Genomic DNA, 27,146 nt, shown 5'->3' on the forward strand with positions numbered 1-27,146 from the left:
TAACTGCATAGCAGAAGCTGATTTATAGAGTTCATGAAGGGTCATGCAAATCAAATCTAAAAGTACATTCTGTTTAAATGCAAAATATTATTTACGAATAGGGTACACAATTTATCATTATTTCTTATTACGTTGTATAATGTATACTGAATTATAATGTTGTCACATTTAACATCAGACTCTGCTTGGCCTGTAAGGGCCCATGTTTAGAATACTGCTAAGGGACCATTTTGAATATTTCTCTTTTACTTGGCTTGTTTTCCCTCATTTTACAGCATGTCCAAAAAAATATATCAAAGGAATGGGTGTCATGCTTCAATATCTAATCACTGCTGGAGCATTATTTTCAGGTACATATGAGTCCTTAGTGTGGCATAATGAACATATTCACATCATAAGGATCTATTATTTATCATTTATGGCCTTTACATTCATCATCAGTGGACAGGTTGCAGAAATGACAAATGTCAGAAATCAGGGGGGATATGTTGTCTAAGTATCTGAATAAGTATCTGACTCAGCTGGAAGAATCTAACATTAACATTTAATATATGGCATCACATTAAAGTGGAAACTAACACAAACATAAACACAGGCAATATAAGAGATACAGCAATAGCTAAAAGAGCTATACAAACATAAATACAGCACAGTTCAGTGTCTAATGAATAACTTGTGCCCTTTTCTGTCCCTCAGGTGTTTTCGCAGACCTTTCAGTCTTCGGCATAAACACATATTTTTTTGGGTACGCTGTTGGGATGAACTTATTCTTCAATTTTTGGGAAATTATCTTTGGTATGCAAGAGTGCCTTGGTCATGAATAATATTCAAGTTTTTTGTTATGTTATATATTTTCCTAAAGGTAGAAAACAGAACAATCCCTGTATCATTACAGCAGTATCAACCATGGCTGTGTGTGGTGTTGCATGGATAAGTTGGATGGTTATCATTTTAGCAGAGATATGTAAATTATTATTTTTATTATGGTGTGGCCTCATTTAAATATGTAGAAGCCCTACTGATTGTTTCACATGAAGGTATTAAATAGAAAAAGTATGGCGTTTATACAATGATCAGTAGAGGATATCATTCTTAAATATCTCAACAGTGATGTTTGTCCATGCAATTTTTATTGACAAAAACAGGAAACATGCAGTTTCTGATGCAGATCAGAAACTGAGTTAATATCTAAATGCTTTACCTCCTTACAGATGGTATTAAGGATTTGGAATATTGGTGCTTTACATATGTGGACATAATCAACTGGATCCTGCTATGGCTGCTTGTTGTTGGATATTCAACCTTCAATTTAAGTATGTTTATACTTTTTTCAGTTAATGAGCATCATGTTGGAGAAATGGCAAATTATTTATTATTGAAACTCTGAGATGAATTGTGAACTGAGGGTAACATTGTTTGTATTGTATTCCCAGGTATGTCTATCACCACATTAACTGTTACTCTTGGGGTGGATGTCCTCTTTCATTTTCAACATTTCCATAAGAAGTGGTGTAAGTTGTATATTTTACTACTCTGATTAGTGTTAGATTAAACTTTATCTACGTGTTGGTTTACAGAGAATCAAGTGAAAGACCGCCACGAAGCAATAGGTTTGAATTCAGTTGAGTTTACTGAGTTTTAAGAGATGTACAAATAGAGTCTTAGGTGAGTTCACAAAGAGCTCTGTCACCCACGACTGGAGAATGCATTCTGACATCATCATACACAGTCCTGTCTTTTAACCCCTCAGGCGCAACAATGTTGCTTAATCATGGATCCCCTGGGGAGCTGTAACTAACTAAGTTCTTTGACAATAGGGCCTCAGAGAAAGACCTTGGTTCTCACACCCCAGCTGCCACTCCTATCTAGTCTGTGTCCCGTGGTGGCCTTTCTGACCTAAAAAATGGTTCCATTACCACCAGGCCTCTTTTCTTAGAAACGTGGAATTAGTATGTATGCTAAGAACTGCTTGTTGATAAACTCACACTAAACTTGATTTTCTCTTACAATCCCTCCTTTGACCTCATTTATGAGGTCAACACCACACTCACGCAAGCACTAAAAAGCAGGGTTAAATTTTTGGGGTGGTTTCTTAATTACTTTACACAATAATATCAAAACACCCTCCTTTCGCATTCTAGCACAGCAAAAGCATAATACACCTCCAGGCGCTTACTCTGTCGCGGGGATACCTGCCCCCGTCAGGTATCGATTTACCATAGCTTTGGTAGAACCGCTAGCGCTTTTCACTTGAGGTCTGCCCTCAGAGCGCAACCTTTTAGTGTCTAAACACCTATTCTTATGAAAAATAAAAAATACAATTGGGTATATTGTACCCACGGTACCATGCAATACTACAGTAAATATTTGACCTAGTAAGGCCCATGCTACATCAATTGAAAGTTTAAATTATGCACTTCCTTTAACCATTGTCTATATAGTAAGTAATAATAATAATACAGGCATTTTCTAAAAACAAATTAACTATGTAATACATTTAACTATGCATTCCTTTATGTATGATTAAAAATATGATTATATATTGGAAAAATGAGAGAAAGAAAGATAAGGGACAAAAAGAGATCATAGGCACATTTGATTTAAACAATGCGATTATGTGTTGGAAAATGAGGGAAAGGAAGATAAGAGACAAAAAGAAAACTATATACCCAATATGCACTCCTATACTGAAATCCTAGCACAGAAGCCAAATAGCCAGCACAGTTAAGCCAACGCATCCATTCATACGCACTTTCATTCCCTGTCACCTAATACTGCCGTCTACGTTTTTTACGCTTATGCTTCTCCCTACTTTCCCATGCCTCCATCTCTCTCATCTGTGGTTCACGCCAGTAGAAATGTTCCATGATTGCGAACCAGTCGGACTGTGCACTCTGCACAGCCGCATTCAGCTCCTCCTTTCTCCCCTCCGTCTCATCCTGAAAGAAATTGACATCCACCTCCTTCCCTCCAAGGTTAAATATTTTATTCAATGTCAATTAATGCTGACTTAACATCTCAGCCAGCACTTCAGGATCCGGTGTGGGGTCTCTGCCCTCAGGAAGCAGCATCTCTTCAGGCTCGCCCACCACTTGGGCCCAATCATCATTCACCAATCGTGCTTCTTCATACAATCTTCCCATCTCTTTCTGGTATATTTCTAACCACTTCCAACACATCCATCCTGCTCCATCTCCATACTTACAGTAGTGATTGCCTATTGGGCAATTAGAAGTATATGGGCCTTCAGGCTTTGTCCATACAACCTCGCTCCAGTCAGTGTTGTTCTCACTCTCTACGGGTATAAAGAACCCCTCCTATTCTACTCTATCTCCTATTCCCTTTAGTAGACTTCCTAATCCCTTTAGTGTCTCGCCCGGGAGGGTTTCTATTTGTTTTGCCTGCCACTCAGGTGGTGCACCTGGGCTCTCATCTTTTCCATTGACTGCTCTCTCTATTGTGCGAGTAGCTATCAGCATGGCACCTCCCACTGCTACTCCTAGAAACACTCGTCTCAACCATGTTCCCCACTTCCAGAACTTATCATTTAGCCAATCTATCAGGGGGTTGTTTTATTCCTGACTGTTTTACTATGAGTAGGTTAGTCAGACTCATGTTTCTTAGTTTAAGCCAGTGCACAGTGTGAGAAATTATACCAGTTGATACCTGATCTCCTATGATCACTGGAAGTATTTTCAAACAGCCTCTGTCTCCACACCAGTCCATACCTGCTGGGATATCAAGTTAATCATCCGGCCAAATCATTTCTTACTACAGGGGTCAAAGTAGACAGAGGTTTGCCTCTGCCCACTAATTTTCTGGGTGCTAAATAATGGTGTGTAAAGTGTGTGTAATCTAAAGTGTGTGCGAAAAGTGTGTGCGAAGGTATGTGTCTGGGTGGGCGTGTGGCCCCCCTCCTTTCTCCTTCTTCAGCGCAGGGAGTATAGCGTGTGAACCATGTGTGTGTGTCTCTCTCAGAACATCCTATCACTTGGGAAAAAGCAACATTCTATATTTAAAATTATCTAACTCGGGAACGCTAGTTCGCCATTTCATATGATTGTTTCACTTCTGTTTCACGTCTCAGTTCACTCCCTCTTTTTTTTTAGTTCAGTCCACTTCAGTCTACTGTCTACTTTTCCCAATTATGCAGTATCAGTACCTGTACTGGCCCCCATTCGCGTATGACTTAATACAATATGACTATCTCTTTTAACCACGTGGTTGGTTCTGATTCAAAGGCATCTTTTACTCCACATATCTCAACACTATGTATTAACGGGTACTACATATCAACCACAGTTTTATGTATTAGGAATTTTCTTTTCATTAGTCTCCATATAGGCGTGTGCGCAAAGATATACTGACGCACTCAAAATCTTTTTTCTCTGTCTGTTTCTCCCGAACGCGGGCGCTGTCAGGATGAGTGATCGAGCCCCCACCTTTTTTACTCACTAAGCTCCTGGGCTTTTTCCTTTTCTTCACCCCTCCTTCTCCTCCATGTACGTTCTCTCTTTCTTTCCGTGTGTGTGTCATAGCATAAATGAGCAAACAGCCCCCACCCTTGGTGCTCCGCTACTCAAACAGCCCACACCCTCAGGATCCTGTCTTTCTCCATCTCTGTCCGTTTTATAGAGGAGAATAGAGAATTTACCCACTATACCCTTATTACTTTATATACACTATGGTGTTTCCCCCTAACTTTATCAGTTAACATTGTTGCCACTGTTATACAGGCTCTCATTGCTCTTCCAACTTCGACTAAGTTTAATTAATTGCTTTGCACTAATTCTAAATTCCTTAGTGCATTTCTCCGCTCCCCTCTTGGGATGCGGCACTTCTTCAACTCCTTTTATCATTTTCTGCATGTGTCCCGTGTCGGTAAACATACATCTTAACTCCGCTCCTCTACCCCTGCGGCCCTCTAGGCAATTCGATTATTGAATAAAGATTTCCGGCTGATCAGACCAAAAATCCTTATCCTCAAATCGAGCTGCACTTGTATTATGTTATTTAAGCAGTATTGTCATCATTATCATATACCCTTCTTATTTCTCTGCCTTATCAGGATAAAAGTGTCTCACGAACTCGTTGTCCACCCCGGAGATAGTAACGTGTTTTTTCACTATTTCAGCTCCTTTTTCGAGACTTATCAACGTGTCAGTCCCCCAGTTAGTGAATGGCCCAATTATCCTGTCATCCCCCTCTCTTTCTGGTCCACAAACCGTATTTGCATTCATCCACAAATTGAACTGGGGAGGATATTTGTGTTATCCTTCCCCACAAATGTGCTGCTAAATCGATCTAGCACAATTTCCAGGTCTTTATATCCAATAAGACTTATTAGTTTAAGGTCTTTTATATCCAATAAGACCTTTTCCTTTTTTTTTTGATTAGCTAGAAAAATAGCCTTGAGGGTCTTGCAGGAACCAGCCGTAACTTTTCAGCACGTTATGACCCGCAAACAAGGCTATTGAAACACAATGAGTAAGTCTGAGTGAGCCACCAGTCCGTTAGACTCGTCGGACCCAAAAGTCCACACGAACCAAGGATTCCTTAATCCTCCGAACGTAAAAGCACTTCAGCCTTACAGTCATATTTTTCTTTTTATTACTACAATATGACAACAATATTATTGTCTCTCTTTTTTCAGCCACAGCCCGCGGTGGCTATCCCACTGAGACACACGTAAGCGCTGTGTCTGTATGAATCAGTGATGCAACTTCTCATTCATAAATGCTCATGCAGTACAAACGCACAAGCAGCCACTTGTATCCTCACAAATGTGCAACGTCTTTCTATTAGTTCTAATCACCCACTTGACCTCTGCAAGTGTGACACTTCACAACTACGCTAAACAGCCGGAACAAAACTAGATCTGTCAGATTTAGGAGAATCTCTCAGCTTGCTTCCCCAGGCACCTGGTCTTCAGCCTCCTTTTGGAGTTCTTTCCAACTTGCCCTGTCTGGCAACTGGCCCCGAACCTCCTCGAGCTTATCCCAGCTTGCTCTGGCACAACTGATCCTAGACTCCTATGCCCGAATCTTCCCGTGATCGGACTCCCTGCCTCAAAAACGCCCGCAACCAATTATGGACTAAGAACGGCTAAACAGCCTGTGATACCAGACTTAATCAGTTACGCTCGTCAGCAACCCAGTCAGTTGAGGCCTCGGACGTCTTTGCTCAGGCCTTAAACACAATTTAATCTTCTAACCTGTCTCTTTCACGTCTTCAACGCATAGGCTGCTGCCTCGCCCACGGGTTCCAAGATGACAGACAAAGACTAAGTGATCTATCTAAGCTATGGACAATTCAATTAAATAGGTTTGTCCTTACCTTTCTAGTAGTGCTCGCGAGCTCTCTGTCTGTCGTCAAGGGACCACATGGGTGCCTCCCCGGAGATTGGCTCCGCAGGTAGCCAGGCCGGCCTACACACTTGAGTTCTCTGCCAAACGTCGGGGTCACCAGCTGTTAGATTTAAACTAAAATGATAAATGAGGTCATAAATGAATCATAAAAAAATATAAAAATAAAATATAATAAAAAATCATAAATGAGGTCAAAGGAGGGATTGTAAGAGAAAATTAAGGTTAGTATGAGTTCATCAACAAGCAGTTCCTAGCAGACATACTACTTCCGCAAGTTCCAAGAAATGAGGCCTGGTGGTGTAATGGAGCTGTGGAATTTGACAGGGCTAGCTCTGGCCAGTCGTGACTTAACATCTTTTAGGTCAGAAAGGCCACCACTGGACACAGACTAGATAGCTGTAGCAGCTGGGGTGTGAGAACCAAGGTTTCTCACTGAGGCCCTATTGTCAAAGAACTTAGTTAGTTACAGCTCCCCAGGGGATCCATGATTAAGCAACATTGTTGCGCCTGAGGGGTTAAAAGACTGGCCTGTGTATGATGATGTGAGAATGCATTCTCCAGCCGAGAGGTGATGAGCTCCTGTGTGAACTGATCTCTCCGACTGAATCTTGTACTCTCTCAAAACTCAGTAAACTCAACTGAATTCAAACCTATTGCTTCGTGGCGGTCTTCACTTGATTCTCTGCAAACCAACACGTAGATTTAGTTTAAATTTAACATTAGTGAAGTGTTTAAATACTATTTCATCTAAATCTATTGTATTACAATTCCTCCATCAAGGTATTCTACATAATGTTCTATGTCATTTTGGTGTTTGGCCTAACCACCTCATACTAAAAAGAAATGAGTTATGCTTTCTTTCTGTGTTATGACAGATGCAATGTGGACAATCCTATTAGTTCTCCTTTTCCCTACATGCATCAGTACATTTTTCTATTACCTTTATTGGATGTTGGCCAATAAACCAGGTGGGTGCAAACAAATATGACCATAGAAATAATAATCAATATAAAACATAATTGATTGATGTTGAGTCCAAAAGAAGAAGATAATTTAAGAACTATCATGAAGTGCTATCATTTAACAAAAGGTTTTTAAATTACATTTCTTAAACAAAACCAAAGGGATCTGTGGTGTTTACTGAAAGTTTATATATAATTGGTATTTCCAATTTGTCATCATCACAGCTTGAGCTTGAGACAATGGTTCAACAAAATTCTGCCTGAATCAGACAATCCACCTCTAGTAGTAATTTACAGATACTTACTGCCAGCAAATGTCTTGAGATATAATAATATATTTGGCCTTTAACTTGTTTGGTCCAATGGTCCCTCTGGGAAATATAACATCTTGTAAAGGTTAGCCAAAAAGGACTGCAGAATATAATCTAATAATCTTACCATCCAGTCACTAGACCTCAACCCCAACGACATATTTGGCAATATGTGCCAATAAGACAGAACATACCATTTTATTTCAAGACACTGGAATTCTTATTCACATTTATATGTTTACAATTCACATGTACATATTGGTGCATCACAAACTACATATGGTTATGAATGTGCACCCATCACATATGGAAACAGTTTGCCCTTTTGTTTGTGTGTTGAATATCATTTGATCTTCTGCATGAAATAAAATCTAACACTTGTATGTTTCCTGTTGAGTGCAGAGGGTCCTGGATTGATGTGTGGCTGTGCACTGCTCTACAGTCTCACTGCTGTTTCAGGGTTTGACCATCCCCAGACAACAGCAGGTACAATGCTAACAATTCATTAACAATTATGTTGTGAAATTCATCAAATGACATTGTGGACAGCACATACAGAAAAAAAAAATGTAGTCAAGGCAGGTCATTCCCATCATTTATACGTAGAAACCGAGACCTGAATCCCCTAGAGCCAACAAATATCTTTACCACTGGTACTATTACAAATGTTCAGAGACCCTTTATAAATAATATTGAATGTTGTATTGAACATCACCCTGCAGTATAATGATACAGGATAACTGACCATATATGATATTTGTGTGATTCAGATATCCCCATTCCTCACATTGTTGTTTACATATTTGGAGCCGCTGCCCTTCCAGTAATCAATGCAGCTGCACTGACAACAGAATTAATCACGCAATTGGGTAAATATGAAAGAAACAAACAAACGAACCACATTTCTCTTAAAAGTGACACTATACCATTTCTGGGGTTGTAAGAAATATAACCAGAACTATTGTAGAAGTATGGATGCTGATCATGTTTTCTGTCTGTGTAACTCAACCTCAGTGACAGGTGCACGGATGTTCAGTGATCTGCAGGTTATTGTCCTGCCATGTGAATGTGTCTTTGTTTGTGGGTGGCTTGCCTTGCAGCCATATCACTACTGTAAGTACAGACGCCATGGGCTTTTGTAAGCCTTTGCCAGATAATGTTAAAATTGAACAATATATTAATAATTCTATAAGTTGTGTAATATTTTATGCTATTAGTAATATTTTCATCACCTTAAATTATGTGTAATTTACATAACATTTTCAATCTTTTTCTGTTGGTGTCTTGGACATAGGGAAAAGGACAGGTGCAATGTAAGTGTTTGTAATTAATTAAACATGGATGACCTTGCCAATATGTGTTGGTCATGGTGTAATATTAAACTAAAGTAATAAACCTAATGCCACATATCCTCACTATCCTCTCAGAATACAGGAACAGCTCAGAGGGATAGCCACAACACTCAGTTGTAAACACCAGAGGTCACAGGTAAACTCAACTTTGACTCAAAAACTTCATGTTACTTTATGGATTTTGTCAGGATTTCTGAAAGAATTGTCCGCCACCCTTAAGGTTACCAATCTTATGTGGTAATATTATTATCTGCCTTAAAATGAGTCATCAATATTAACACAATTTCTCCCTGTTTGTAGGAACCCTGAGGGATCACATGTTTGGAGCCAATTACATGTATACAGTAAATAACAATAGATATCAAAATGGCAAAATAACATCATCAAAAAGTTTGTAAATATTCTTTGTGATAAGGTATGATTCCTGTTTTTTGTACATTTTGAGATGTTATGAATGTTTTTATCACTGCAAATTCCTATATACCCTTCATACATAAATACTGTACATACATACAGTACATACCTACACATTGCTTACTAATCTTGGCATTGACATGAATGCATGGAATCAAAGCTCTCTGTTAATTTCTGAAATAAATGACCAATGAAAATATGAATTACTGTGAATGTATATGTGAGTTTTTAGGCTGTTGTTCTCAAATCTATCCAGTGCTGACTGAACTTTGTACAGACATTAGGCATGCATAAAAGTGATGAAAAAACCACTGAGATAAAGGCAGAAGGACAGTGAATGTACTGTTGAGCTTCAAACCACCTTGGCCATACTGGAAATAAAATAAAAGATTTCTGTAGTAGCAAAGAAGTGTCCACTCTCTGAATCAGACCTAAAAGTGGACAAACATTTTATAGTTTATAGTAGCAGTAAACCTCTTTTGAAGAAGGTCAAAGCCTCTATGTTCTTTCTTTTCTTTATTCGTCTTGGCACTACATACAGTAATGTATTGTTTAGTAGGTCTTCCCATATTCTACTGTTTGTAAAATATAAAAGGCCTTAAAAGATGAACACAACAACACAGCCCAGCTACAGCACATATCATTGAGAGATTCCATTTCATTATGACTAAAACAAAAATATACTTTCTACGATTATGCTGGTTGCCCCTTGATGATCGCCATTCTCAGCTGGCGTGGTCAGTTCAGTCACATGGTTCTGTTGAAATACAAAATCGAAAGTAATTCAAGTCAAATGGTGTTGGATCCAGCACACACGAAGCCATACTACCGGACGGAATAGTTTGAAATAATGTTCGCATTTTGACGGATTCATTGTTTGCTGTCATTGCCATAGCAGGCTACTAGATCCGATCAGTGGGAATACTATGGCTGCGACAAAATGTCTTTCAGAGGTATTTTGAGTGCCGTCATTCTCCTCTTCTCCGAAGGTAGGTCTGCTGACAAAGTAGCTGCGTCTGTTTATCAAGTCATCTCCCAACTATTTAATTTTCCATAAATGACTAATCATCAAACTAATACTTGTATTAATGTTGATAGGATTGATATTACAGGGCCCCAGTAGTCCCCTGGTTGCCCAACTAGGAGGTGTTTTGCGGCTTCCTTGTTCTGTGGAGACCCCATTACCTCTGGATGACCTGGAGGTTGAATGGAGAAGGACCGACTCAAAGGCGCTGGTGCACCTCTTCCAAGAAGGAGAAAGCAGACCAGAATCACAGAGCGATGCATACAGGGACCGAGCGCACTTTTTTACAGAGAGAGAGATTGCCAAAGGGAACTATTCTCTACTTCTTCGCAATGTTACAACTGACGATGCTGGAATTTACAGTTGCGGCGTTTACACAAATGAGGAAACCGGTGAAATTGCAGTTGAAATTGAAGCCATTGGTGAGTAGAAACAATCTTATATATTTTTTAATGATTTGCGGTTACGCATTGCTTGCTACTTTAAAACCTGAGCAGAGGTGTCAGATTTTGTGAAATTTAGTATAGTGTTGTATGCACACACACATTTCTAATTTTTAACCATATAACCTCCACCTCATTGTGATTTTCGGTCAGTCAACGGGACTTTATTGTATTCCTGCATCAAAACAATTAAATACCGACAAATAACATTTCAAAGACAGACATTTTACACCCAGACATGGGTGATGATGATGTATAACGTCCAATAAATTGAGCTGCTATATTGTATTCCTAACCTATAACTTCTACAGGGCTCTCAAGTTTTGAAGACAGGCAAGAGTGAAATATCCCCGCGTGAGAAATACGATACGGGAGTGCGTGACTGAAGACCAAAATGAGTGACTGTGACAGTTGAGAGCCCTGCTTCTATAACTTATATAAAGCCCATGCTCAGCCAAAATATCTCCTAAGATATCAGCAGTTGGTGAGAGGTTCTCAAAGGTTACACGACATTTTCTTATATTAAAACAATCAAACAAACGATAGAGACTCGTAATATCATTCTTCGCACGACACCGTGTGAGCCTCAGCAGCTAGCCTCTCCGTGCACTTTCTTGAACATAACGTTTTCTCTTTTTAAATCGCTCAAACATGATCAATCCACTTGCTGAGGGCAGCTTCAACCACGGGTGCGCATTCTCCAAGAGTAGCAGCGTAGCAGCGTTCTCGTTGTTGGCGTGGACTACACAAGACCAGGAACAGCCAGTCCCGCTGCTGAATGTAGTCGACTCTTTTTTGCCAGTTTGTCATTAGCTTCGAGGAGACGTTTTTCATTGCGAGGGAGTGGCTTTTTCTCAACATGATTGCAGTCTGCACGCAGAACCAGCCTCGGGTAGACACGTGGAAGAAGATGGAGGCCACCATGAATAAAGTAAAAAGAAGAAGGACAAATGTTCCCCCATATATTGTCACGTGTGAAAATACTCAAAATGAGCACTGTAAACGGCCTACTTGATTAATATAATCATTTAAAGAGCATTTCTATGATTCTGTCACACGATTTGTATCCACAAGTTGATCACTGTAACCGTAATCACTATAAGAGGTTTCCACTGCAGGGCAAGGCAAGGCAAGGCAAGTTTATTTATATAGCACAATTCATACACATTGGTAATTCCAAAAGTGATTTACAAATGAGCATATAAAAGAACATACAGAAAATGAGAGATTAAAACAGTAATGTGCATTATAAGAGAACGTAGACAAATAAAAATAAAACGATTAAAAACAAAAGCTAAAAGAACATGAATGAAGAAAAAAGTAAATGAATAAAAAGCAGACTGCATTCAATCAGTTAACATAAACCATCTGAGAACAGTTGGGTCTTAAATCTAGATTTGAAACTGGCTACAGTTGGAGCACATTTGATGTCATCTGACAGGGCCGGTAAGGCCTAATTGGACTAAAGAGCAGACTTGTTTGACAAATGGATGATTTAGAGCAGAGGTCTTCAACCGGGGGTCCGCCAAATTATTCCATCATCTGCATTTTTCCCTCTTCCAAAAATGAAAAACGTCCAATAGGCTACATAAACATAAACAGATCGTGACAATTGCTTTCTATTAGTTTATAAAATAATACATAGGCTACCCATGAATCTTCACGCGATCATTTCATCACCATGGCAATATACTGGTGTAGTATATGCACTTTTAGCTACATTTAGCTATCTGGTGCCAAAACACGTTACCTGCCATAACCATAAAATGTAAAAATGATAGATCGTTTTGTAATTTCTCGGAACAAAAGCTCCACGTCATACAGCACTGATGGCGGTTCAGATGATCTACCTTCAGAGGATGCCAACATGCCTTAATACCCAGAAGCGCAAACTGGAGAAAACGCGTAAATATTCAAATAATTATCTGAAGTTTGGCTTCACCTACAAAGAGACCGATGGTGACGAACTACCAGTGTGCGTGGTTTGCTCTTCCGTGCTATCAAACGAAAGTATGAAGCCATCAAAGCTGCAACGACACTTAGACTTAAGAGACAACACATGCTCACTTGAAAGAAACAAACATTTAATATTTCCAGGCCCGTTTAAAATATTTTGAGGGCCAGCAGACAATCAGCCAAAGTTGGCGAGCTAGCTTTAAAACCCTCTTATCAAGTTGCATTACGTGTCGCTCAGACCAAAACGCCACACATAATTGCGGAAAGTTTAATACTGCCAGCAGCTAGTAATATGTGAAAAACAATGTTTGGGAAGGAAAAGCATCCCGTTGCCTGCCCTATTGATGAATTGGCAGCTGATGTGAGGGCACAACTAGTCGCGAAACTCCCGAAAGCAGATTATTTGGCACTACAATTAGATGAATCCACAGACTTGTCAAACGACCCTCAGCTTTTAGCGTTTGTGTGGTTGTCGACCAAAATGAGATGCAGGAGGAATTTATATTCTGTAAGCAGCTGCATGGACGTACAAAAAAGTTCAGAAATTTTCAAAGTGACCGACAATTTTTTCCTTGAACATGATATACCCTGGCCAAAATGTGTCGCGATGTGCACAGACGGTGCACGAGCCATGTGTGACGCACTGAATGCTTCATAGGGAGAATCTATCTAAGTATGAGATATTTCATCCATACTTAAGCTTCTCAAGCTACTCAATTCTTTGTCCCTCTCTGAATACAGAGAAAAAATGTCAATAATAAACCGAATAAATTGAAACAAGTTGTGTGTTACAAATTTTGTATAATTATGTTCAAACATGTGTAGGGGAGTGTGTTTGTGTGTGTGTGTGTGTGTGTGTGACTGACACTTAGTTCCAGATAAAATATATGAATATCAGGCCTAAATTTGGGGCGGCAGGGGTGGGGGTCCCTGCTCAGTGTCTCTCTCAGCTAAGGGGTCCTTGGGCTGAAAAAGGTTGAAGACCCCTGATTTAGAGAGTTATAATCAAAATAGAATAAAATATTAAAAACAAAGCTAAAAGAACATAGAAAAGATAAAACAAATAAAAAGGTAAATTAATAAAAAGCAGAGAGCATTCTGCCATTTAACAAAAAGCATCTGAGAACAGTGTCTTAAGTGTTGAATCTGGCAAAGCGGTGTACATTTGGTGTCATCAGGAAGTTGGTTCCAGAGCTGTTCAGCATAGCAGCTAAACGCTGCTTCACCATGTTTATTTCTGACAGTAGGTATTTTTCTCCAGTGATCTTATAGATCTAGCTACTATACTGCTCTAGCTGCTCCACTGATCTAGTTAGTATACTGCTGAAACATTTCTGAGAGGTAATTTGGTCCTGTCCCATTTAACTACTTGTAAACAAGCAGCAGTGCTTTGAAGTCAATTCTGTGACTTGCTGGAAGCCAGTGTAAGGACTTCTGTATTGGAGTAATATTGTCAATTCTTTTGGTTTTCGTAAGAACTCATGCAGCTGCATTTTGTAAAAGCGGAAGCTGTTTGATAGTCTTTTTAGGAAGGCCTATGAAAAGACCATTGTAGTGAACCCTGCTGGAGATAAAGGCTGCTTTGACATGGTTGTTAAAACTGAGATTGCAATCAATTAAGACACCAAGGTTTTTAACAATGCCCTTCACTTTAAGACAATTTGTTTCAAGATGAGTATAATACAAAAACAACCCCAAATCAGAAAAAGTTGGGACGGTATGTTAAATTAAAATTAAAACTGAAAACAGTGATTTGTCAATTATCTTTGACCTGTATTACATTGAAACAATACAACAGCACATTATTTGATGTTTTACCTCATGAATTAATTCAATTTCGATATTTAAAAAAAAGTTGGGACAGTAAAGCATTTACCACTTTGTAATGTTCCCGTTCCTTTTCACAACATTAAGACGTTTTAGGGACTGAAGACACAGAGTGATGAAGCGTTTCAGGTGTAACTTTGTCCCATTCTTCCTGCAAACAAGTCTTAATGTGTGCAACGGTATGGGGTCTTTGTGGTCGCATTTTGTGTCTCAAAATTTTGTTTTTTTGTGTCTCAAAATGCGCCATACATTCTCTATTGGGGAAAAGTCAGGATTGCAGTCAGGCCAGTCCAGCACCCTCACACTTTTCTTCCTCAGCCATGCCTTTGAAATGTGTGCAGAATGTGGTTTTGCATTATTTTGTTGAAATATGCATGGATGAGCAAAGAGAAATCGACGGCGCTTCTGGACACGGTTAACAGAAAAGTAAAGCACAGTAAAGTTTTAACTGCCATTTGCGGATGTAACTACGTATTGTACTGCTTGACAAAGGTTTGCCAAAGTAATCCTGAGCCCATGTGGTTATATCGCTTATAGATGAATGACGGTTCTTGATGCAGTGCCGTCTGAGGGATCGCAGATAACGGTTATTCAGCTTAGGCTTGCACACTTGACCTCTATGAACTGGAATTCCTCCAGATTCCTTGAATCTTTTAATTGTGTTATGCACCGTAGAGGGTGAAATATCCAAATCCCTTCCTATCTTTCTTTGAGAAACATTGGGCCTCATTCTCGAACGCAGTTAAGAAGAATTTAAGAAGGAATTTCTTCTGAATTGGATTTAGGAAAACATTTGGCATTCATGAAAGTTTTCTCATCTGGGATTTGTTCTAAACTTCAGAAGACTGTCCGAACTCGAAATAGCAGTTGTAACTCGGCCAGAGTTTTCTCAAATGCGATTCTTTAAAAAACCACAAGATGGCTCCGCGGGCCATCTTGTGGTTTTTTGAGGAATCGCATTTAAGAAAACTCTCCGTGTTAGAAGTGTTAATGAATTTGTGAGAAATCGTTGGTGATTGCGTTCACATCAACTCTACAGACATCCTCGGATTCAAATAATTATAATAATAATAATTACGAGAATATTTGTATCATTAACAATTACGTTTCACATGTAAAGTTGTCATGATTCTACGAGTCACCGTGATAAAATAAATAAAAGGACTACACCAGAATGCTGCGCTCGTCTAGTGAGCTGCCTAGCACTACCAGAGCAGGGGCGTCCCTCTCTACCTTCAAGAAGCTTTTGAAGACCCAACTCTTCAGAGAGCACCTCCCTTCCTAACTGGCACTTCGACTAGTGTTTAACTTGCACTTATAGCAGTTACATTCCTGCACTTCGTTTTTATTTTCTATTTCGTTTTTCTATTTCTTATGTAAAGTAGTATTTATTGTTACACTAGGTCTCTATTGCTCGTAGCTTGACTGTTCTCTCCCTTGTAGGTCGCTTTGGACAAAGGTGTCTGCTAAATGACTAAATGTAAATGTGAATGTACACGAACACTGCAAATGTAAGTGAATAAATAAATAAGCACTAAACTCAATCACGTTGATATAGCTATAGTGGAATATAATGGACACATCTACATCCTGCAACGGTCCACCTCTGCACCGTTGAAATTAGATCTGCGTTTACTGTGCTTGCTTTCCGCTTTGACATGACTCGTTTACGAGTTGCTTTCGTGTAGATTCGGTCGATTCTGACTGCACACGTCAGTACGGTTGCGTGCCCTTATAAGGAGCTGGCGGGGCGTGTATGTATGCAAATTCAGGAGCACAAGAACGCGCTTTCAATTTAAGAAAACTCTTCCGGTGGAGCACAGCTCAGAACACTTCTGCTGCGTAGGAACACATTTTCAAGCGTTCATGAATTTGTCGTTGTTTTTCCGAAGCCCGTAAGAAACATTTCAGAAGTAACTTCAGAAAATGTTCGAGAATGAGGCCCATTGTTTTTAAACATTTCAATAATTTGCTCACACATTTGTTGGCAACCTGGCGATCCTTGGCCCATCTTTGCTCCTAAAGGACTAGGCCTTTCCTGGATGCTGCTTTCATGATTACAATGACCTGTTGAAATCACTAGTTTCAAATCACGTCATTATTTCATTATTTGACCTCATTACTACCCTTAAATTGCCCCCGTCCCAACCTTTTTTGGAATGTGTTGGAGGCCTGAATGGCAGGAATGGATGTATATTTACAAATCAAATTAAGTTGACCAGACACAACATGAAATATCTTGTGTTCATGCTGTCTGCAATGAAATACAAGTCAGGGTAAATGTATAAATCACTGCTTTCTTTTTTTATTTGCATTTTCCATACCGTCCCAACTTTTTCTGATTTGGGGCTGTATTTCAGTTTTGTTTCATATTCAGCTGAAGGACATTTCTAGACATCCAGTTGTTAATTTGGTGAATGCATTGACAATAAGATTCTAGGGGACCATAGTCATTACTAGGTGAGTTGGTATAATCATAGTCTCTTGATAACCGTTCAACCCAATGTTCCAGTCTGTGTAGTAAGATATCATGATCAACAGTGTCAAAGGCTGCACTAAGGTCCAACAACACTAGGACTGATGATACATTCCTGCACTTCTTTTTATTTTCTATTTCGTTTTTCTATTTCTTATGTAAAGTAGTATTTATTGTTGCACCAGGTTTCTATTGCTCGTAGCTTGACTGTTCTCTCCCTACGTCGCTTTGGACAAAAGCATCTGCTAAATGACTAAATGTAAATGTAAATATAAATGTTTTGCCTGTATCAGTAATAATTTCTCATTGAAAACTTTAATGACAGCTCTTTCAGTGCTGTGATCAAATATGGACAGGTAATCGTCTAGTATGGAAGCATCTAGATTATTCTTTTTCAGTAGGGCCTTTATAACAGCTGTTTTAGGGACTTTAGTGAAATGTGCTAGATAGCAGTAATATATTTACAATTTTAAGCGCATCTGCTGCTAAGAGGTGAAAAACTGATTTGAAAAGCAGAGTATCTAAGCAGCATTTGAAAGAATTGAGGTTCTGTACTGTTTATTCCAGAGTTTCATTGTCTATCAAACTAAATTTTGACAAGCTGAGTTCCCCACTCTTTGTTGCTGGTAATGTTGAGCTGTTTGTAAATGAGAGGATATGTTCTGCCTAATTATATAAATTTGACCTAAGACGCAAACTCGTTGCACTTTTAACAGGAAGAAGTGCAGGTCCCAATCCTGAAGGGGAGTTAGTTAAATTCTCGACTGTTGCAATTAGCACACGAGCATTGCTTATGTTTCTACTGATAATGTTACAGAAGAAAGACTGTCAATTTCAGTATTATATGTGCGGACTGCGGAGCATCTGTTTATGAATTTGATAGTAGATCTGAAGTTTGTATTTGCGCCATTTTCTTTCAGTCTTCCTACACCCTCTATTTAGGACTTTAACAGTTGGATGTTGTCACGGGGGATGTTCCTTTCTGTTTGTCGGTGACTGCCTTAACTTTCACTGGAGCAATTTTTTATTCAAATTATTCAGAGTCTGACAGTAAACTCATTGAAAGTGCCTGCTCAGAGAGAGCATTTGAACGCTGACTGGGAGATGTTCCGGGAGTCCTGACGTCAGTGAGTTTGCGGAAGTGGTCGGGAGCTACATCCACCTACTAATAAATTAGACCATTCAGTCTGGCAAAATAAAAGTTTTCCCAAACCAGAAACCATGGGTAGATGGGACTCTCAGGGCAGCACTATCAGCGCGCACTGCCGCCTACAATACGTGGATTACTACGGGGGACATGACAGACTACAAAGTGGCAGCTTATGGTCTGAGGAAGACTGTGAAAGCTGCAAAGCGCCGATATGGGGACAGAGTGGAAGCCGACTTCAATGCAGGTGACCCAGCTAGTGTGTGTGGCCTGTGGATTATGATGAGCTTAAAAAAAAAAGCCCGGCTCGGTGTGTAGCTCTGACCCCTCCCTTGCTGATGAACTTAACACTTTCTATGCACGTTTTGAGATAGGGGGTGAAAACAACAACTCAATGGCAGTTATGGCCGACATGATTGGCAATAACAGCAAACCCCCTTTCATAGTCAGTGAGAGTGATGTGATAATGGACAAAAGGCTGCGGGGCCTGACCAGATCCCTGGGAGGGTCCTTAAATCCTGTGCTGACCAGCTAGCTCCAGTGTATACCAAGATCTTCAATACATCCCTGGCCCAAGCTGTCGTCCCATCTTGCTTTAAACAGTCCATAATTGTCCCAGTGCCCAAGAAAAGTAAACCATCATGTTTGAGTGATTATCTTCCAGTGGCCCTTACATCAGCAGTGATTGTACTGTCCTACATCAATCATTGGACAGACACTGTGACTGCAGTCAAAAGGATTCGGGTGTATCCTAACCAGAAACCTTGAATGACAAGCAAGGTCAAGACCCTACTCCAGGAGCGGAACTCCGCCTTCAGGTCAGGTGACAAGGCCCTTTACAGTACTGCTAGAGCCAACCTGAAGAGAGGCATCAAAGATGCCAAGAAGGCTTACAAGGAAAAAATCAAAGACCATCTCACTAATAATAATCCAAGGAGAGTGTGGCAGGGAATTCAAAACATCACCAACTACAAGAACACCAGCACTGTCCACGCTGATGCCTCACTGGCAGAGGAACCTAATAATTTCTTTGCCCGTTTTGAGGTCAACAGGCCCACCACAATTGCACTGACTCCACCAACCCCCAGCAGCCACACTCTCACCCTACAAGAATACGAGGTGAGATGTGTGCTCAAATCAGTGAGTACAAGAAAACAGGGCTCTCAAGTTTTGAAGTGAGGCAAGAGTGACATATCCCCCCCCTCCCGGCCACGACCCCATTCCGCCCGCCCCTCCCCTGCCGTATGCCCACAGACCAGCCCTGCCCCCCCTCCCCCCATATTATTATTAGTGTTTTGTTGTTGTTAATAATTGATCAGACTTGCAGAAAAGATTTGACACATGGCACTGACAATTCAACCAATTACTAAGTATTTATTCAATTTGGGAGAGAGAGAGAGAGAGAGAGAGAGAAAGAGAGAGAGAGAGAGAATTATGACTTGTGTTGTTTATTGTAGGTGTTTGTTGCCTTTTTGGACTCTTATCATTTTCGGTGTTGGTTCCCATTATATATGCCATAGTCATAGAATTGGATGTATTAATTAGGAAAAATTGTATTCATGAACATTGTAGTCAACCTTATGCATTTAAATGTACCTTGACCTCTTGCACTCTCATCTCTGCAGTCACTGGCAAGTCAAAGTTTTTGACTGCGCTGGTTGACTTCAGTGCCTGCTGTTTGGCCTGATGCCCCTTACTGCCTATGTGCCTTGTCACATCCCGCACACCTGGATGGGCACAGGAGTTCTCTTGGCGGCAGATAGAGCACCAGTAATATGAGCTGGTGCTTCCTACAGTAATAAATGGCCATTTAGAGGTCCATTCACTATTAAAAGAGGTCTTGTAGGTGGCTGCTCCTGGGACTATTCTCCCTTTTGTTCTAGCCATCTCCTCCACTGTTTCTTCCACCATCTCTTCCACTGTCTCCTCCTCTTCCACCTGCACCATCTCCTCCTCCTCCTCCTCCACCTGTACTGTCTCTTCCTCCTCCACCTGTACTGTCTCTTCCTCTTCCACCTGTACAGTCTCTTCTTCTTCCACCTGTACTGTCTCTTCCTCTTCCACCATCTCCTCCTCTAATGTGTTTACGTTCTCTGGGCCTAATCTGGCCTTTTTAGGGGGCTTTCCTCTTTGGGGAAGGACAGGATGCGTATTTGTTTTTTACCTGACATCTTTGAAAGACAGATGCAATGATTAATGCATCCATGGCCAGGATATTTATAAAATGCTAGTATGCCTAATGAGCTCGCGATTCACATCATAGAATATTAAGGGCTGCCTAATATTCGTTCGAATTATAGGCTTTTATATATTTTTAATAGGCCTACTCGAATTTATTATAGCCTATTAACGAAGTTTGGAGTCAAAGCTATAGTGAAAAGGCAAACTGTGTTGGCTACAAACACTCATTAAAAACTGATGCTAATTATCTGGGAAATATTCTCTAACTGCAGTCAAGTTGTCATTGCTTGTGTCAAACCATTGTGAATTTGTTGTAACATTAAAACAGGAGACGACTTGCTCTTTGTAGAAGACTGATGCTCGGAGCTCCAGTGGTTTCCTCAGGTTAACGAAACTTTCGGAAGATCAGTCGCGCGCAATTCCAGGATGCTTTATTTTCATTGGTTGCTGGATTAAATCTTACCCAGATACAACAGATACAAAAGACACTTTTTTTTTCTGATTGGCTATTTTTTATTTTGTATTGGCTGATAATTGGCACCTCACGGCAGAACTCCAGGGGATTCGGGGAGACGTGCTTGATTCCTCCATGGTGAGGGCAGCGCGGCCAGGTCATGTTTGCGCGCTGCGGCACATTAAATAGCCTAGAGTTTTTTTTTCAGCGTGAGAAATACGATGTGTGGCGGGAGTGCGTGATTAAAGACCGAAATGAGTGACAGTCACGCTCAATGCGTGACACTTGAGAGCCCTGAGAAAAGCTGCTGGCCCCGATGGAGTATCTGGAAAGGTACTCAATTCCTGTGCCAACCAACTCGCTGGGGTCTTCACTAAGATCTTTAACCTTTCTCTCACTCTAGCCACCATCCCACCCTGCCTAAAATCAGCTATCATCATCCCCGTCCCTAAGAAACCAGCCATCAACAGCTTGAATGACTATAGACCGATTGCACTTACACCTGTAATCATGAAGTGCTTTGAGAAACTGGTTTCACGGCACATCAAATCAACCCTTCCCCCCACATTTGACCCGCATCAGTTTGCTTACAGAGCAAACAGGTCCACGGAAGATGCCATCGACGTAGCCCTCCACACCGCACTGAGCCACCTGGAACTCCGTTGAACCTATATAAGAATGCTCTTCATTGACTACAGCTCAGCTTTTAACACTATCATCCCTGACATACTAGTCAGCAAACTAACTGCACTAGGCCACTGTAAAACTCGGCCCCCACCTCTCCTCCACCATCACTCTAAGCACTGGCTCTCCACAAGGCTGTATGCTGAGCCCACTACTGTACTCCTTGTACACCCATGACTGTACTCCAACCCATCCCACCAACACCATCATTACATTTGCTGACGACACCACCGTGATCGGGCTCAGAAGATGACGAATCAGCGTACAGAGATGAAGTACAGAAATTGACAGTGTGGTGCTCAGACAACAATCTGTCACTGAACACCACAAAAACGAAAGAATTAATTCTGGACTACAGAAGGCAAAGTGCAGTTCCCGCCCCACTCTACATCAACGGGGACTGTGTGGAGAAGGTCCACACCTTCAAATTCCTAGGAGCCAATTTATCAGATGACCTCTCATGGTCTGTCAACACCTCAGAGACAGTAAAAAAGGCACAGCAGCGACTACACTTCCTGAGAGTACTCAGGAAAAACAACCTGGAGTGTAAACTGATGGTGGCCTTCTACCGCACCACTATCGAAAGTGTACTAACCTACTGCATCTCGGCGTGGTACTCCGGTTGCACTGCAGCAGACAAGAGAGCCCTCCAAAGGGTCATCAACACAGCACAAAAAATCACTGGCTGCTCACTGCCCTCCCTGGAATCCATTGCCCGCTCCCGCTACCTTAGCAGGGCCAATAACATCTTAAAAGACTCCTCTCACCCAGGCCACCACCTGTTGAGCAAGGACCACAGTTTTTTTTTTTTTTCCTAAGAACAGTTTTTTCCCGACGGCCATCAGAACTCTAAATACCGACATGCACTGAACACTAAGCACTTTATTGACTATAAGTCACATACCATCTCAGTCACCTTACACATGTGCATAAACAAAGCTGTATTTATTGAAGTACTTTGGTCTATGCCACCGCACTTTGTTCTACTCTTAATGTATTGTGGTATCATGAGAGGTTTCACCACTGAGCAAGGTGTAGGGCAGTGCGTAAACAACAGGACAGAGCAGGCAAAAGTGCTTTTCAACGAATAGTCCGGTTTATTAACCAACAAAAAGTACTTCAGGAAGCAAAACAATAAAGTTCTCCAAAGGCAAAACATAGGCTTCAAAAAGTTGCTCCTAACTTAACTCAAAGTTCATCAGACACCGAACTTAGTTTGTGCCACGTACGATGCCCCTCGCTTGGTGTGTGTCTCTCCTCCTTTTTCTCTCCCTCTCCCACACCTGAGCTCCAGCTTCAATCAGAGGGCTGAGGCATTTGCACCTGTCTGACAAGTGCATTCTGGGAGATGTAGTTTTCCCGGCAGCCATCTTGTGGCGTGGTAGCCATTCCGGGAGAGGAACATAACGCCCTTCTACCACACGTCCCCTCGTGATGCCACACATCCCTCCTCTCGGGCCTGACGTCCTCGGCAGGGTGAAAGAGGACCAAAAGGCATCACGGCGGGACAGTGCGTCAGCGTTTCCATGAGTACGACCGGGTCTGTGAATGACAGAGAAGTTAAAAGGTTGGAGCCCTAAAAACCACCGGGTTACCCTACTGTTAGACTCTTTGTTTTTGGCCATCCACTGTAATGGAGCATGATCCGTTACTAGAGTGAACCTCCTCCCCAACAGGTAGTATCTGAGTGTTTCTAGAGCCCACTTTATCGCTAGACCTTCTTTCTCCACCGTGGCATAGTTCCTCTCTCTTGGCAGCAGTTTACGACTCAAATAAAGAACTGGATGTTCCTCACCCTCATGGATCTGGGACAGGACAGCACCCAGCCCCACCTCAGAGGCATCTGCCTGGACCACAAACTCCTTACTGAAGTTGGGAGCCATGAGGACTGGTTTTGAACATAAGGCCCTCTTGAGATTGCCAAAGGCTTCTTCTGCTTCCGGGCTCCACTTCACCATCCTTGAGTGCTTCTTTGTGGTCAGTTCTGTGAGAGGAGCAGCTATCCCAGCAAAATCAGGAATAAATCGTCTGTAATAATTTGCAAGGCCTAAAAATGATCTCACCTGCTTCTTTGTCAACGGTTTTGGCCACTTCTGGATGGCATCAAGTTTTGCCTCCTGCGGCTTGACGAGGCCTCTGCCAATGGTATACCCCAGGTAGTTTGTCTCACTGTAGGCCAGCTTGCATTTTTTGGGGTTCGCCGTCAAGCCTGCTTCTCTTATAGACTCCAGGACCTTCTCCACCCGAGGTAAGTGACTATCCCAATCAGGACTCTGGATCACCACATCATCTAAATACGCAGCAGCATATTCTTTATGAGGTTTCAGTACCTGATCCATTAAGCGTTGGAAGGTCGCAGGGGCTCCGGACAAACCGAAAGGCAACATCCGGTACTGCCAGAGACCTCCCGGAGTGGCGAAGGCTGTCTTTTCCTTTGACTCTGCTGCCAATGGTACCTGCCAATAGCCTTTTGTAAGATCAAGAGTGGTTATGAACCGGGCATTACCCAGGCTTTCAATTAGCTCGTCCACACGAGGCATGGGGTAGGCATCAAATTCAGACACAGCATTCAGCTTTCTAAAGTCATTACAGAAACGTACTGTGTTATCAGGCTTGGCCACAAGGACAATAGGGCTTGACCAGGCACTCTTGGACTCTTCAATCACATTCAATTTCAACATCTTGCTTACCTCTTCCTCGATCACTTTCCTGCGGGCCTCTGGTACCCGATACGGCCTTTGGTTTACCGTTTTCCCTGCCTGGGTGCGTACTTCATGCTCTACCAGGTGGGTGCAGCCCGGGAGGGATGAGAAAACATCTTGGTTGCGGTCTACCAGCTCCTTTGCTTGCTGTAGCTGGTGAGGGGAAAGTTCGGGGCCAAAATGCACTACTTCCCGGGCTAAATCTTCTGGCTCCTTTGGGGGACAACCAGTAAACAATGTCTCTCTGTCATGCCATTTCTTCAAGAGGTTAACATGGTATATTTGCTCCCCTTTACGCTTTCCGGGTTGTCGTACTTTATAATTAACCTCCCCCACCTTCTCAACGACTTCGTATGGTCCTTGCCAGGTGGCCAAGAATTTGCATTCTACCGTGGGCACCAGAACTAAGACCCTGTCCCCCGGTTGGAACTCCCTGGGTTGGGCTGTTCGGTCATACACAGCCCTTTGATCTCTCTGTGCTTTTTCCATGTGCTCTTTCACAATGGGAAATATAGCGGCCATTCGTTTGCGCATTGCCGTCACATGTTCAATCATTGTCCTATGGGGACATGGTTGTTCCTCCCAGGTCTCTCTGGCTATGTCCAGCAGTCCCCTTGGTTTGTGGGAATAGAGAAGGTCAAAGGGTGAAAACCCAGTGGAGGACTGTGGGACTTCCCTAACTGCAAACAGGAGGTAGGGGATGAGCTGATCCCAGTTTCTTCCGTCTTGGCCGACTGCCTTCCTAAGCATGGCTTTAAGAGTTTTGTTGAACCTCTCCACTAACCCATCAGTCTGTGGATGGTATACGGAGGTTCGGACCTGTTTCACTCGCAGCAGAGCACACAACTGCCTCATGACCCGGGACATAAAGGGACTCCTTTGGTCAGTCAGTATTTCTTTTGGTAACCCTACCCTAGTGCTGAAGAGGAATAGCTCATTTGCTATTTGTCTAGCGTTAGCCTTTCTAAGGGGAATGGCTTCTGGGTACCTGGTTGCGTAGTCCACCAGGACAAGGATGTACTGATGGCCTCGAGCACTCTTGGGTAGTGGACCCACAATATCCAGCCCCACCTTTTCAAAAGGAGTTTCTATGATGGGTAAGGCAATGAGAGGACTCTTGTACCTCGGTTTTGGAGCGGTGACCTGGCACTCTGGGCAACTGCGACAGAAATAATCTACCTCCCTGTGAATACCTGGCCAAAAGAACCTCTGTAATATTCTCTCTTTGGTTTTTTCCACCCCCAAGTGAGCCCCTAGAATGTGCGTATGAGCTAACTGCATAACCGTGGAACGGTGAGGTTTTGGCACCAGAAGTTGCTCCAAAACTTTATCCTGATACTTAATGACCTGATACAAGAGCCCATTCTTGACTGCAAAGTGAGGGAACGACAGAGTTAGCCTAGGTCCCACCAGGGTGCCCTCTACAACCTGGACATTTTTAAGCGCATTATTTAGGGTAGGGTCCTGTATTTGGGCTGTTCCAAACTGACCTTTCAGTGGTGGTTTCGCTTCAACGTCCACGGCCTCATCGTCACTTGGCCCGGGTTGCAGCTCGGAGTCGGCCGTCTCTTCCGGTTCTGAATCCCCACCACTGGAGTCTGCTGCAAAAACTTGAGCTACAACAGATGGTGAATCCCACGGCTTGGAAGGATTTACCCATGACTTATTAACTTTGGTGACTAGAGACCTACGTTTTCGTGGCTCGGGCTTACGCCTCTTTTCTGCCTCTTTCCACAGCATGGAAAAGGCTGGGCAATCTCGACCGATCAGGACGGGGACAGGGAGGGACTTGATTACCCCCACTTCAATATTGAATGTGCGTTTGGTAGTTTTCAGCCTCACCCTGGCAGTTGGATATTCACGAGTGTCCCCATGTACACACACGACCGGAACGTGTTCACTTTGGGGAAGAGGTGATGCTTCCAGCACGGACTCCTGGACTAGTGTTCGGGCACTTCCCGAATCGAGCAAGGCTTCTACCTCACATTGATTTACTGTTACAGGGCAGGTTGGTCTGCAGTCCACACTTTCCCCAAGGAGAGCAGCAAAGTTGGCTTGCTGACTGTTTGAGGACGCAGCTGTGGGCATTGGCTCGTCCGGCTTGTCACACTGCCACGAGATATGGCCTACTTTGCCACAGCGGAAGCACTGACGAGGTTCTGGGTTGGAGGATCCCTGTTGCTGTTGAAACGGGGTAAGCACCCTTCTCTGTGAGCTAGCAGGGAAGCTACCCTGTTGAAAAACTCCTGGGCGAAATCCACTCCGGCGAACAGGAGCCGTAGCTGTTGGTTCTTTCCGGGTGAGACGAAGCATATCCATGGATGCCTGATACTGTTCTACAGCTTCTACTAACTGCATGGTTGTTGTTAGCCTCTGCTGGCTGATCACCTTTTTAGCCTCAAACGGCAGGGCTCTTAGATATCGGTCCATGAGAAGAACCTCTACAATGGCTGCTGGGCTGTTTTTTCCAGGGTCCAGCCACCTGTTTGCTACTCTCGTCAACTCATGCATTTGTGCACGCGGGGTTGCCCCTGTTTGAAATGTCCATTCATGGAACCGTTGAGCCAAACTAAACTTGGTAAGGCCCTGGCGGCTCAGTATCTCTTCCTTTAATTTGTCATAGTCCTGCCCAACACTCATTTCTACATCCCGAAAGGCTTTAAGAGCTTCCCCTGAAAGAAAAGGAGCCACAAGTCCTACCCATTGCGTCTTCGCCCAACCCTCTCGAGCGGCTGTGGCCTCGAAGGCATGGAGGTAAGCTTCTACATCATCCGTCACTCCTAACTTAGAAATAAAATGACTTGCCCGTGGTGATGACTTTGTTTGTTGAAGCTCCTGCTCTTTA

At 42.2% G+C, this 27,146-nt stretch overlaps 2 protein-coding genes across 3 annotated transcripts in view; both read left to right on the forward strand.

Annotated features, from left to right (window-relative positions):
• Positions 1-7: 7 nt before the first annotated feature.
• LOC105888673 lies at positions 8-9,610 on the forward strand. 2 transcript variants are annotated; one of them, XM_042702830.1, is made up of 11 exons: positions 8-350; positions 697-795; positions 1,212-1,313; positions 1,434-1,511; positions 7,244-7,336; positions 8,044-8,127; positions 8,412-8,510; positions 8,656-8,754; positions 8,936-8,954; positions 9,069-9,129; positions 9,294-9,610. In XM_042702830.1, the coding sequence occupies exons 1-11, from the start codon at positions 203-205 to the stop codon at positions 9,300-9,302; spliced, it is 891 nt and encodes a 296-aa protein (XP_042558764.1). In that variant the 5' UTR covers positions 8-202; the 3' UTR covers positions 9,303-9,610. The 2 variants fall into 2 exon arrangements, with proteins under 2 accessions (XP_042558764.1, XP_031416156.1); XM_031560296.2 differs by having other exon boundaries at positions 8-795.
• Positions 9,611-10,273: 663 nt separating this feature from the next.
• The window catches only part of LOC122133349 (butyrophilin-like protein 2), a 33,636-nt gene continuing 16,763 nt past the window's right edge, over positions 10,274-27,146 (forward strand). The window contains exons 1-2 of the mRNA XM_042709394.1: positions 10,274-10,396; positions 10,506-10,853. Of these exons, the coding sequence (XP_042565328.1) occupies positions 10,348-10,396; positions 10,506-10,853 (397 nt within the window). The 5' untranslated portion in view covers positions 10,274-10,347. The remainder of the gene's footprint in view (positions 10,397-10,505; positions 10,854-27,146) is intronic.

The sequence above is a fragment of the Clupea harengus genome, chromosome 2 (assembly GCF_900700415.2).
Source record: "Clupea harengus chromosome 2, Ch_v2.0.2, whole genome shotgun sequence".
In the NCBI taxonomy this organism is placed as follows: domain Eukaryota; kingdom Metazoa; phylum Chordata; class Actinopteri; order Clupeiformes; family Clupeidae; genus Clupea; species Clupea harengus.

Coding starts and splice junctions, on each gene's coding strand:
- LOC105888673 (XM_042702830.1), top strand. CDS start 203: ATGTTTAGAATACTGCTAAGGGACCATTTTGAATATTTCTCTTTTACT. Junction 796..1,211: donor TTTTTGGGAAATTATCTTTG/GTATGCAAGAGT, acceptor ACCTCCTTACAG/ATGGTATTAAGGATTTGGAA. Junction 8,128..8,411: donor CCATCCCCAGACAACAGCAG/GTACAATGCTAA, acceptor TGTGTGATTCAG/ATATCCCCATTCCTCACATT.